Raw genomic sequence first — 12,714 nt, forward strand, 5'->3', positions numbered from 1 at the left:
ATTTGGAATCTGCTGAATATTACTGTACTTTTAAAGTATGGTACTGAATACTAACATAGAATTAAAGAATAGGAAGAAAAAGCATCTGACTAATGCTTTGATTTGTGTGTTCTATTGCTTGTGCACATCTCAGTCCAGATGATGTTTCATTTCTTACCCATTTAAATGTACATGTATTCACAATATTTATCTATTTTCATGGCTTCAAATGCCAGATACATTAAAAGACAATGTTCAAAACCAGACTTCTGATTCCAGCTCCCTGTCAGCCCAGAACTATTCTGCCTGTGGTCTTCCTCTCTCAGTAAATGCAAACCACATTCAAAATACACTTAGAATTAACTCCTCTCATATTATTATGTGACACATCTGGTCCATCCACAGATCCTCTCAGTTCTACTTTCAAAATGTATATGGAATCTCATTAACTTTAGCAGCATCTCTACTCTGAATTATTACAGTAATTGTTTTAGCTGTTGCTGTCCCATAGTTCTCTAGTCAGCAGAGAGAATCCTTTAAAATATGGTAAAATCAAGTCATATCTCTGTTCAAAGCCTTACAGTGCTGCTTCCTGTTTTCCTCAGAGTAAAACTTAAGAGTACTCGCCATGGCCTAAAGGGCCTATATGAGCTGGTCCCCAGCCAGCTGTCTCTCATCTCCTATCAACCTCGTGCATGCTCATTTTGCTGCAGGCACACAAGCCTCCTTGAGCCGACCTCAGGACCTGTGCACTAGCTTTTGTTGGGGAAACACTGTGTTTCTATGTTGTCCCGTCTCCTGTTGCATTTTGATAGCTGCTCAAATGTCATCTTACCAGAGAGACCTTATATTAAAATAGTAAAACCATACAGACCACCCTGTATAAAATAGTAACTCCACTCAGTACAGTACTATTGTCTTCCTTACCTTGTTTTATTTTCCTCCATAGCACTTATCTATCATATTAATATACTCATTTGTTAGTTGTCTCTTCCCTTCCCCAACTAGAATAAAGGACTATGAACTAAGGGACTTAATTTTGTTCACTGGTATATCCCCAGCACCAGGATCTAGTAGGTACATTTGTTAAATAACTATTTAGAAAAATGATACAATTTAACTTGAATTACAAAGCTAGTAAAATGACCTCTGAACTGTTTGATGAGCCCTTTTAAATGTAAATGCATCATTTTTATTTTCAGATTGGGACAGTGCAACTTTAAGTAATGAGTCACTCTTGGATACTGTATCTAGATTTGTTCTTGCAGCTCTTCTGAAACACACAAATTTACTTAGTCAAGCATGTGGAGAAAGCCGGCAAGTAACTTAAAACTATTCTCAGGCAAATATTTGGTTTCATGATGTTAGAAATTAGGTAACTTTTGTATTTTGGTTCTTTATTTAGATACCAACCTGGTAAAAGTTTATCAGAAGTGTACCGTTGTGTATACAAAGTTCGAAGTCGTTTACTAGCTTGCAAGAATCTTGAACTTATTCAAACCAGGTCATCATCACGAGACAGATGGGTAAGGTTGGAAATCAATAATTTCTCTGTTTTTCTAAAAGCTGTGAGAGATGGCTCCATGTTGTTTTATGTGAGAAAAAATGTGCCTTGATCATCATGGATGTTCAATAAATGTTGACGAGTTCTTTTTTTAGTGAAAAAAATATTGGAGGAGTAAAATATTTGGGGTTTATTTAACTTCATATTTATTGTGATGTGGTCAAAAGTTTATATAGTCTTAGGCTGCATAAATAACATTAATCATAACAAATTATGCAACTTATAGGAAATATTTTTTTCCCTTCTATGATGATCAGAACCAGTTACTATTAAGTCATTTCTGCATCATGGCAACCTCATGTGTGTCAAAGTAGAGCTGTGTTCCCTAGGGTTTTTAATGGCCGATTTTTCAGAAATAGATCACCAGGCCTTTCTTTCAAAGTACCTCTGTGTGGACTCGAACCTCCAGCCTTTCAGTTAGCTGAGAGGGTTTAACCATTGCATTATCCAGGGTCTCAGTATGCTGATCAGACCACATTTGAGTTACCCTGTTTAATTTAGGGTACCATAACTTACGAGAAGAAGCTCTGGGATGCATTGGTTAAATACTTAACTGCTAACTGAAAGTCCAGTGGTCCAAACCCACCAGCTGCTCCACAAGAGAAATGTGTTAGTTAGCTTTTGTAAAGAGTTCAGCCTTGGAACCCTATGAGGCAGTTCTCGTTCAGCCTTGGAACCCTATGAGGCAGTTCTCCTCTGTCTTGTGGGGACATTATGAGACAGAACCAACTTGACAGCAATGGGTTGGGTTTTGGAGGGGTTAATTTATGAGGGACATGAGCAGACTACCTTAGATAAAAAGTGGAAAGTATCAGAAATTTTTACTCTAGAGAAGTGAAAACAAAGAGGGTAACGTAATAGTGCCTTAAAAATACTTGAAGAGCCACTATGTAGGAGAGGAAATAAATGTGTTCCTTATTGTTTGCAAAGGCATAGATGGAGGACCGATGGATAATGATTGAATGCAGAATCATTGTTAACCGAATGTGTTTTTTTTTTTTTTAAAAAGTACTTTTTGTAATTGGAGACATCTACCATTGGAAATGAAGATTAAAACCATTTGTTAAAGAAGGTGAAAAAGTAATTCTTGTAACAAAAATGAGATGATTTTTAAACAATAATGAGCTCTGGTAGCATAGTGCCTAAGGCACTTGACTGCTAACCAGAGGGCTAGTGGTTCAAACCCACCAGCCACTCCTCGGAAGGAAGATGGGGCAATCTACTTGCATAGTGATACTGCCTCGGAAACCCAAGGAGGGGTTGCTATGAGTCGGGTCTGACTCGATGGCACTTAACAACAACAACAAAATACATACAAGTTGAGGGAGACTAAACAGAATCAAAGTAATGTTCTTTACTTACCTTTATGCTTGGTGTCATTCTCAGCATAACTCATTTTAAGTTGCAGCTCTGTAGGTATTTATAGCTGGACAGCAGTATAAATAAACTTATAGCGTGACACTGTAATCAAAATACCAAGGAAGAGAGAGCATATGTGTGTCTGTGTACATATATTGTATATAAAGACATATGTTATTTCTCTTTTTTCAGATTTACCCAATATATGGTTTTGGGTTTTTGTAGTAAAATTAATGTGGTGTTATTGATATTAGCAGAATCTTCCTTGATAAAATAATCAATCTTAAAGTTTTAGTGAAGTTTTTCAGAGTTGGGTGAAAAATACATTCAGTGTAGTTTCTGGTAAATTCTTTAAGATCTCAGAAAACCAAGACTCCGCAGATGTTGATCCTCAGGAGCATTCATTTACCCGGACCATTGATGAAGAAGCTGAAATGGAAGAACAGGCTGAAAGAGACAGAGAAGAGGGGCATCCAGAGCCGGAGGATGAGGAGGAAGAGCGGGAGCATGAAGTGATGACAGCTGGCAGTGAGTGCACCCTTCTTACCTTATATACATACACATCATGGCATTCTTGCTGGTTCTTACTTAGGAGAAAAGGCAAAAGTTTCTCCATGGTTTTTCTTAAAGGATATGATAATCTAGGAATCTAAGTTTACATTAGCTAGCTGCTAATGGTTGCTTTGAATATATAAACATATGAAATACCCAAAGAGTTTTGGTGAAACTTGAGAATCAGTTTCATCATGGTTTTTTTTTTAATGAATTTGAATTTATTTCTTATCATCTTTCTTCAGTTTAATATTTATAATTTGTTAGTCTTTTCCAAGCCTGGCCATTTCAGGCAGCTCTTAAGCAGTGCTGGGTATACTGTGAAGCTATGTTCAGGGATGAAAAGCTCTGGAAGCAGGCATGTCAGTCCCTCTTACTGAGCCTCTTGTGGAATGACATCTTTGAGCCACTGGATACAGCTCATTCAAAGTATGCCCTCTGGGAATACCAGGATGTTGGTACACCTGGCAAACTTCTGTGGGGTGTGAGAGAGAGCCCTTTTTTTATGCTTTTTAGGATACCCCAGTTGTTCTGCATATATAGAACTTTTAAAATTATATATTTCACCCACTGATTACACTGTTATTTTTAGTAGGAAGCAAGAGTATTCTTGAGAATACTCAGTATTAGTGAATGAAACATTTTCACAGTTTTATATTCCAAGACTACAGATAGTTTTTTAAAGGTAATGATTATTTGGATGTTTAAAGAAGAATATAAAAACTGTTTAAATATTTACTAGTACCTTTTGAAATGATTTGGCTATTTGAAGTCAAAGTATGTATTTAATTTGTAGCCTTCAACATTATGGCCAGCTATGCATATGTTATTGATATTGTCTGTTTAGATCAGTTTAACACTAACTTTATTATTGATTTATTTGTGTTCTGCATATGTCTAAAAATTACTTTGTGGTGGCTCACAACAAAACCAAAAACCATCAAAACAAGCGATAAAAGATAAGGTCCAAATGGAGAAAAGGGGATTGAAGAGAAATTAAATTATATTTAAAACACCACAGCTGAGGAAAGTTTTAAGTTGAATTTAAAACTTAGTTTAGAATTTCTGGAAACAAAGGCCAAAGGAAAAACCACAGTAGCAAAATATTACAATAAAAGGAAACATAATAGTCATCCATTCAACTACTTTTAAAACAAGCTACCATTTTTGAGCACCAATATATGCTGGGCACTGCGACAAGTGCTTCACATAGATTAACATATCCTCACAACACACTTAAGAAATGAGTCCTAAGTGTTACCCCATTCTAAAGATGAGTATTCTAAATATGCAGGTTAAGGAGACAAAATTATGTGTGTAGGGCCACAGTTAGTACATGGTGGCTAGACTTAAACCACAAAACCAAAAAACCAAACTCGCTACCATCGAATTGATTCCAACTCATAGCGAACCCTCATTGGATTTCCAAGGTTGTATATCTTTACGGAAATAGACCACCCCATATTTCTTCCCTGAAGCCGCTGGTGGGTTCAAACCACCGTCCTTTTGGTTAGTAGCCAAATGCCTTAGCCATTACTCCACCAGAGTTCCTTAAAATTAAACGACAGGCTTATCCAAAATTCTAGTGGCTATGATCTTAATACTTAACTGATTTCTAGCTCAGGACCCTGACACAATTTGTTGCATTAATTTTTATAGATATAAGGGACATTCTACAGTATAATGAAAAGATCCTCATGATAATTTTATAAACTACACAGAACCACTTTTAAAGTTGGTACTGCCATATTAACAAATGATTCAAGTATTTTATCAGCGTTTTGGCCTGGGTTCCTTGTTAAGAACAAACACTGCTTTCAGCCCAAATTTGAGCAGAAAATTATTTTCCTATTGTGCAGTATCTACTGCTGCATCAAAACCCTGTTAATGCCATGACTTATTATGCTTGTGAATTGAGGAAGAGCTGGCATTGGATGGGCATTCTGGTGATGCCATCTGGCACTGGAGGCAGTCTTGGCCATTTAGTGTAACAGATTGTATTTCACAAAGACCTTTGGTGGTTGTGCTGATTTAATGTTTTCAAAATCAGCAAAGTGTAGGGAGTTTGATGCTAAGAAGTATATGAATTTTGGAGAAGGGGCTTTTCATTATAACCAATGAATCTTTAAATTTTGACTTTCCTTTGTAACCTGATATTTTTCATACCAAGATCATGAACATTTCAGAAATAGGCAGTAATTTTTGTCTAACTCAGTGTTTCTCAAACTTTAGTGTCTTCAGAGATACCTGGAAGGCTTGTTAAATCACAGATTGCTGGGCTCCACTCTTCCCCACCCCATCCAAAAGCTGCCAAAGACTTTTTTAAAAAAACTTTTATTGTGATTTAGGTGAAAGTTTACAGAGCAAATTCATTTTCCATACAGTAGTTCATACACATTTTGTCTCATGACATTGACTGCGATTCCCCACAATGTTGCTAGGCTCCACTCTTAGAACTTCAGATGCAGTGGGTCTGGGTGGAACTGAGAAATTGAATTTCTAACAAAAACTCCCAGATGATAATGATTCTGCTGATCTGGGACTACACTTTGAAAACACTAAATGAACTAGTTAATTAATTAATTAGAGTAGAAATGGAATCGGCCAAATCTCAATTTTATAAAGGTATATGACTATTTGAAAAATGTTGTATGTGCATTTTTATATAGTTTTAACTAAGTTATTATGCTGTATTTAATATCTAAAAAATAATTTTTCCCTCTTTCAGTAAGATTTTGGTCCAAACTTTTTGACTATTTTTATTGTTATTTTCTTTGCTCTTCTCTCCCCATGTGTTAAGACCTTGTTTTTGTGTTGCATGTTACAGAAATCTTTCAGTGTTTCCTCTCAGCCCGTGAAGTAGCTCGTAGCCGAGACCGAGATAGAATGAGCAGTGGGGCAGGGTCTGGGGCTCGAGCTGACGATCCACCTCCTCAGTCTCAGCAAGAGCGGAGGGTCAGCACAGACCTTCCTGAGGGCCAGGATGTGTACACTGCCGCCTGCAACTCTGTCATCCATCGGTGTGCCTTGTTAATATTAGGAGTAAGTCCTGTGATTGATGAGCTTCAGAAGCGAAGGGAAGAGGGACAGTTGCAGCAACCTTCAACAAGTGCCTCTGAAGGGAGTGGACTTATGACCAGGTGGGATTCACTAGAAACTTAAAAGTCTTCCCTTTGTTACTTTATGCATTGAAATGATTTGTTCTCAAAGTTATAATGTTCTTCTGAAATTAACATGGACATAGAGGAGGAAGTACAAATGTATTAAGGTGAATTTAAAGTAAGGTAAACAGGGATACTGATTCAGCCTGGAACATAAATTTCTGACTAAATGAGAAGGCACAATTTTTCTTATATACAAATAGTTGAGAAACATGAAGTTACTCACATCTCTCTAATTTAGTGGCATGCAGTTAATTTTGAGGTAATTGGAAAGGGTTTTGTGCCTAGACGGGAGTCAAGATTTCCCATTGACAGACGTAAATACTCCTCACCATGTGTATGTGTTATCTCTATGCTGCTGGTTCGATTCAATTTTATGTTCACTAACAGTCCCAAATCGAAAAACTTTTCTTTGTGCATGTGAGACAGGAGTGAAAGTCTTACTGCAGAGAGCCGGCTAGTCCACGCAAGTCCAAATTATAGACTCATCAAATCGAGGAGTGAATCTGATTTGTCTCAGCCTGAATCAGATGAAGAGGGTTACGCACTGGTAGGTATACCTCATTAAGTAAAGAAGGATTTTTGTCTTCAAGGTCTAGATACATAGACTTTGGCTAGAGTAAGTAATATACATTTGTTTTAGAAATATAAAAACTCTTTGAACTTCAAGAGAAAAGAGGTAATTATATTGTGTACATGTTACCACCTATATTGCTAATGCCTCTCAGGTTTCTATCTTTAGCCCTGACTTCTTTCTAAACAGCAGATTCGTATATCTGATTCCTTAATGCATATTCTACCTGAATATGTCAGGTTATTCCAATCTTAACTTACCCAGAAATGAACTCATCTTTCTCCCAAACCTGCTTCTTTCATATTCTCTATTGTAGTAGGTGATACTGTTAACTACCTGGATTGGAAACCTGGGATCATCCTTGACTCTTCTGCCTTATCTCCTGATCCCTGCATTCCACCCACACCCACAATGCTATTAGTTACCAAGTCTTGAAAATATTACTGTTAAATATCTTTTCCTCTCCATCCTTCTAGCCACTGCTGTTTCAAAGTTTTCTTTCTCTTTCACCTTGACTGGTACAGAAGCCTCTAAACTGGTTTGACCTACCTCCTCTCTTGTTCTCATCTTCCATATTTCACTAGAGTAATATATTTAAAATATATAACTGTTAATACTTCTTTTACTTAAAATCTGCCACTAGCTCTCAGTTACCTACTAAAAAAGCCTTAGAATCTGGACAATAAAACATTTAGAGTAAAAATCAAACAGGTGAGGTACAAATGTATGTAAGAAGTGGGAAGTATTATGTGCTATAATGTAACAGGTAAAAACAGCATGAAAACTATCTTAAGAGGATTGTATCTATCTGAGGTACTTTGGACTTGGAGTTGATAGCTAGATTTTTTTTTTTTTTTTTTGGTTGTTCCTGTGCTTTGTGACTGATTCTGTGCCTGCCATTGGACCTCTCTCTACCCTGGTTGTTCCAGTGTGTGATGGGAAGATAGTAGTGCCTGTGCTGTGTATGTTAATGTGTTAGACTTGGTTCCTGGCCCTGAATCTATTGCTGATGGACTGTGAGACCTTGGTCATGTCATTTGACAGCTAAAATGGAAACTTTGGTGTTTTTTTTGGACTGATTGATCTATTAGCTCCATTATCAGTGCTGAAATTCCTCTATTACGTGAATTGAGGTAATAGATATGAAAATATTTTTGAAAATATAAAGTGCTGTATAAACACAAAGCTATTGTGTAAAAGAAACTTCTAAGGAAAAAAAAAAGATTCTTCCTCTAAGGAAAGTTGAACAGTGTCTTTGAGCAAGTTTCATTGTATCATGATCTTTTGTTTGTTTTTCTTCCTTTCAACCTCCACTATTATATTTTCCATTACTGTTTCTGTGCTCTCACTCCATGCTCCCAGTCTTACAGTCTACTGAGTTTGCTCTTAGTTTATTTATTATTCCAGTTGGTTAATCTCATTATCAGTCTCCTAGCTCTGTGATGATTTAAACATATAGATCAATAAAGTTACAAGTAGCTATTCTGCAGAACTAGTATTAATGATGCAGTATCACAGTTTCCGACAACAGTAGATACTCATTAAATGTTCAGTTAGTAAATAGTACAAATATAATAAAAACATAGATCATGTTACTTCTCTGGCTCAAAATCCTCCAACCGGTGACTTGACTTTTTCTCAGAGTAGAACCTAAGTCCTTCTAGGGGCTTACATAGCCCTCCATGATCTGGCCTCATTATGTCTGATCTCTGCTGCCACTCTTCTTGATGACTCTCATGATGCCACACTGTCCTCTTGACTATTCTGTGAACATGCCAGGCAAATTTCCCTTAGGACTTTTATGTGTCTGTTTCTTCTGTCTGGAATACTTTTGTCTGCTTGGCTAATTCCCTCACCTTCCTCAGGTCTTCATTCTGATGTTACTTTTTTAAGCAGTCCTACCCTCTATTTAAAACTGCAGTTTTTTCCTCCCTTGCTTTGCTTTGTTTTTTCTATAGCACCTATCATGTAACATAAACCAACCAAAAACCAAACTCACTGCCATCGAGTCAGATCTGACTCAACAGCAACCCCTCCTTGGGTTTTCAAGGCGGTATCACTACGGAAGTAGATTGCCCAACCTTCCTTTTGAGGAGTGGCTGGTGGGTTTGAACTGCCAGCCTTCTGGTTAGCAGTCAAATGCCTTAGGCACTACACCACCAGAGCACTATCAATAAATATAAATAAATAAATTATATCATGTAACATATAATTAATTTATATTTATTGATAAGTTTCTGTCAGCCTACACTAGAATATAAGCTCTTCGAGGGCAGGAATTTTTTTCTGTTTTATTCACTGCTATATTCCAAGGACCTATGCTAGTGCCTGGCACGTAGTAGGTTAGTCAGTAAATATTTTTTGAATAAATGAATGACTATCCTATTTTAGTATAATTTTTATGCTCATATGCTCATTCCTTCCTTTCCACTCTTTAGTTCAGGCTGTCTTTGCCTTTGTGGACTGGTAGTTTTCAAACTGATCTACCTGCTTTTTTCAGTTTAATTTCTTAGACACTGCTCCCAAAGTTAGAGCTCTTAAACCATACACACACACACACAGCAACAACAAAACATTTACTAGTCATGCTACCTTCCTACTCAAAAAGACTCAGTGACTCTCCATTGCCTAACCAGAAATCACAGTTTCTGGAAAATGTCATCTATCTGCTTTCAGAGTTTTCGTCTGTAGGAATCTCCATTTTTGCCATATTAGTCGGTCTGCCAGGCCCCACATACAACGGCTTGAGCCTTTGCTCACATACTCTCACCTTAAATGCCTTTCTCTCTCGTTTCCTTGTTGAAGTCCCCTCTCTTCTTCAATGACTGGTTAAAATGTTACCTTTTCAGAAACCTTTCCCAGATTATTTATAATAAATCTTGTTATTCCCCACAGCAGTTTGTACCATAGTACTACTAATAAAACAACAAATGATGTGTCTTATATTCTTATTTTTGTGTATTAGTATTTCTGTTTGGTAGACCTCCTAGGTCTAGTTTGTTTATTTTTCAGTGCCCCTGATAACTCCTACACAGTGCTTCACAAACTGTTGTAAACGTATTTGAACATATGTCTAAACATATTTTAGAATAAGTGAAAAAATAAGAATGAATGTAGTTAAAGTGGTATACTTTTTTGAAACAAGCAGTGAAATCTGACTTAGAGTCAGAATACCTTTAAGACTCCCTGTGGATTTTGACCTGGGGCAAGACATGTACGCTTTCTGAACCCAAGTTTCTTTATCTTTGTAATGGGTGTGGTGGTACCTGTTAGACTTGCTCCAGCTGTGTTGTTGTGATAAGCAAGTTCAGTAAAATGATTGCCAAACATTTTTAAAATTACAAATGGGAAAGACAGATCAATAGAGGAAGGTTTAGTCTCGTAATTGCCAAGATTGTTCATTTAGTTTTTACAGAATTTTAAAAAGATTAATAAACATGTTTTTTAAAAAATATTAATTCTTGATCATCTTATGGAATATTTAGAAGGATGGTATTATAATTAGGAGGTAGAAAAGACAAGAACTAGAGAGAGAGCAGATTCAGTTGGAGATGAAAGTATACCTGCACTATGCTTTGAGCTTCTGAGATCCTGGGGTAGATGAAGGGGAACGAGCAGTGGGGCTAATTTGATTACCCTAAAGTATGGTACCCTTCTGTACTGTATGAGGCTATTTAAGATTACTGTGGATAGCCCATATCTAGTAGTGCATCATTTACCCTGAATTATTAATGAATAACATGCTTTTCAAAAATGATTGAAGTTAATAAATATTATGTGATATGTTACCTATTTTAATGAACCACAATACCAAACCTAAGGGGTTTTTTTTCAGAGTTGTTATTTTTTAACTTTTTATTGTAAGTTGAGTAAAAGTTTACAGAGCAAGTTGGTTTTCCATTCAACAGTTCATATACATTTTGTCTCCTGACATTGATTGCAGTCTCCACAATGTAACAGCACTCTTCCCACTTCTTCCCTGTGTTTCCCAGTTCCATTTGTCCTTTTCTCCTATACCTTCCTGACCTCTGAGCTTTACCCCTGGGCAAAAACTGCTCTTTTGATCTCTTGTGGCCTATTGTTCTAAGGAGTGCACCCCTCTAGTGTTACTTTTGTTTAACAGTTGTCAAACATCAACATTTCTTACTACACTTGGCTAATCTATTTCCTACTCCTCTCATTTATCAAAGGATTTGATTTAGCTCACAGGAGTAGATATATTATAAGAGGATAAATTAGAAGAATGAATTAGGTAAGAAGCTAAAAGAAGAAAATAATGCATACTTCAGTGTATATCTAATGGTGTCCTGTATAATTGCTAGAGGTGGGCTACGTATTTGGCACAAAGCAAACGGGAAAAGCATAGTAAGTTGTATGATTCACAATGTCTAAAAGGTAAAAACAAGCCACTTGTTCAAAAGAAGCACAAATATTCTAAGGCCTAAGATAAATTTCTTCCATGAGCCCTCATGACAAAAGTACATGTGATGAAATGTACTATTGTATGACACAGGGGTGGCTTCAGGAACTATTCTGATGACCAGAGCTGTTTTTCCTAGCCTCAAATGGCCTGAGAATATATTTAGTTATGTTGATGTATGTGTGTGTATGTATATCTGTGGGGACGTGTATAAAACAAAATGTACTTATCTACAGTACAGGTCTTACGTGTCTGTATGTGTGTCTGGGTAAAGATTTTCTACACTGACATTTCCCTAATGATCTATTTTGTCAGTTGTGTAGCCTTTCTTTGTCACCACCTTTTCTGACTGTTGTAGTACAATGAGATTGCTAAGAAATTATAATGTCAAGTCTGCATAAAATTAAGTCATATATGGTTTGTATGGTTGGCCTTACATATGGGCAAAGAAGACAGTTTTCTATGTAGTGTCTTTAGAATATACATACACACATAGAAAAATATACTTCCATTCTCCTGAATGTCTTCACCATGCTTTATTAAACTGAAATTTCACCATTTTGAGATTTCTTTGTCAGGTCTTACAAAACATTTAAAAATCTTTTAAAATACTACCGGCCTAGAACTATGTTATTTGTCTGTTGGTATGAATTCATCGACTCATAGCAACCCCTCCTTGGATTTCCAGGTGGTATCGCTACGGAAGTACGTTGCCCAACCTTCCTTCCATGGAGTGGCTGGTGGGTTTGAACCGCCAACCTTCTGGTTAACAGTCAGATGTCTTAGGTATTACGCCACTAGAGCTCCCTCTAAACACTTAGCCAAAGCTGTTTGGAATTTTGAAAAGGATGGAAAGTGAAGATTGAGAAAGGACAAGTAATTTTGGAAAATAGAACTTTGCTGCAGAGAGACTTTAGATATCTAGAGGTTATTAATAAGGTCATACTGTATCTGGAAGGTAATGTTGTGCCCAGGCTGTAAAGGAGAATTTCAGAAGAGAAGAAGACGCCAACCCACGCCAATGCAAATGCAATAGGACAGTTTATTAGCTAACTTAAGTCAGGGTCTTTGCCCTTACCAGGTCAGTGGCTTAAGCAAAAGACCC

At 36.8% G+C, this 12,714-nt stretch overlaps 1 protein-coding gene across 1 annotated transcript in view; it reads left to right on the plus strand.

Moving 5' to 3' along the window:
- Window positions 1-12,714, plus strand: part of HERC1 (HECT and RLD domain containing E3 ubiquitin protein ligase family member 1) — a 191,859-nt gene that overhangs the window by 60,160 nt on the left and 118,985 nt on the right. Inside the window, exons 19-23 of the mRNA XM_042783232.1 lie at window positions 1,182-1,296; window positions 1,385-1,505; window positions 3,259-3,430; window positions 6,282-6,594; window positions 7,045-7,165. Of these exons, the coding sequence (XP_042639166.1) occupies window positions 1,182-1,296; window positions 1,385-1,505; window positions 3,259-3,430; window positions 6,282-6,594; window positions 7,045-7,165 (842 nt within the window). The remainder of the gene's footprint in view (window positions 1-1,181; window positions 1,297-1,384; window positions 1,506-3,258; window positions 3,431-6,281; window positions 6,595-7,044; window positions 7,166-12,714) is intronic.

This window comes from Orycteropus afer, unplaced genomic scaffold (assembly GCF_000298275.1).
Source record: "Orycteropus afer afer isolate SDZICR_OR568_19922 unplaced genomic scaffold, OryAfe1.0 scaffold00015, whole genome shotgun sequence".
Taxonomy (NCBI): Eukaryota; Metazoa; Chordata; class Mammalia; order Tubulidentata; family Orycteropodidae; genus Orycteropus; species Orycteropus afer.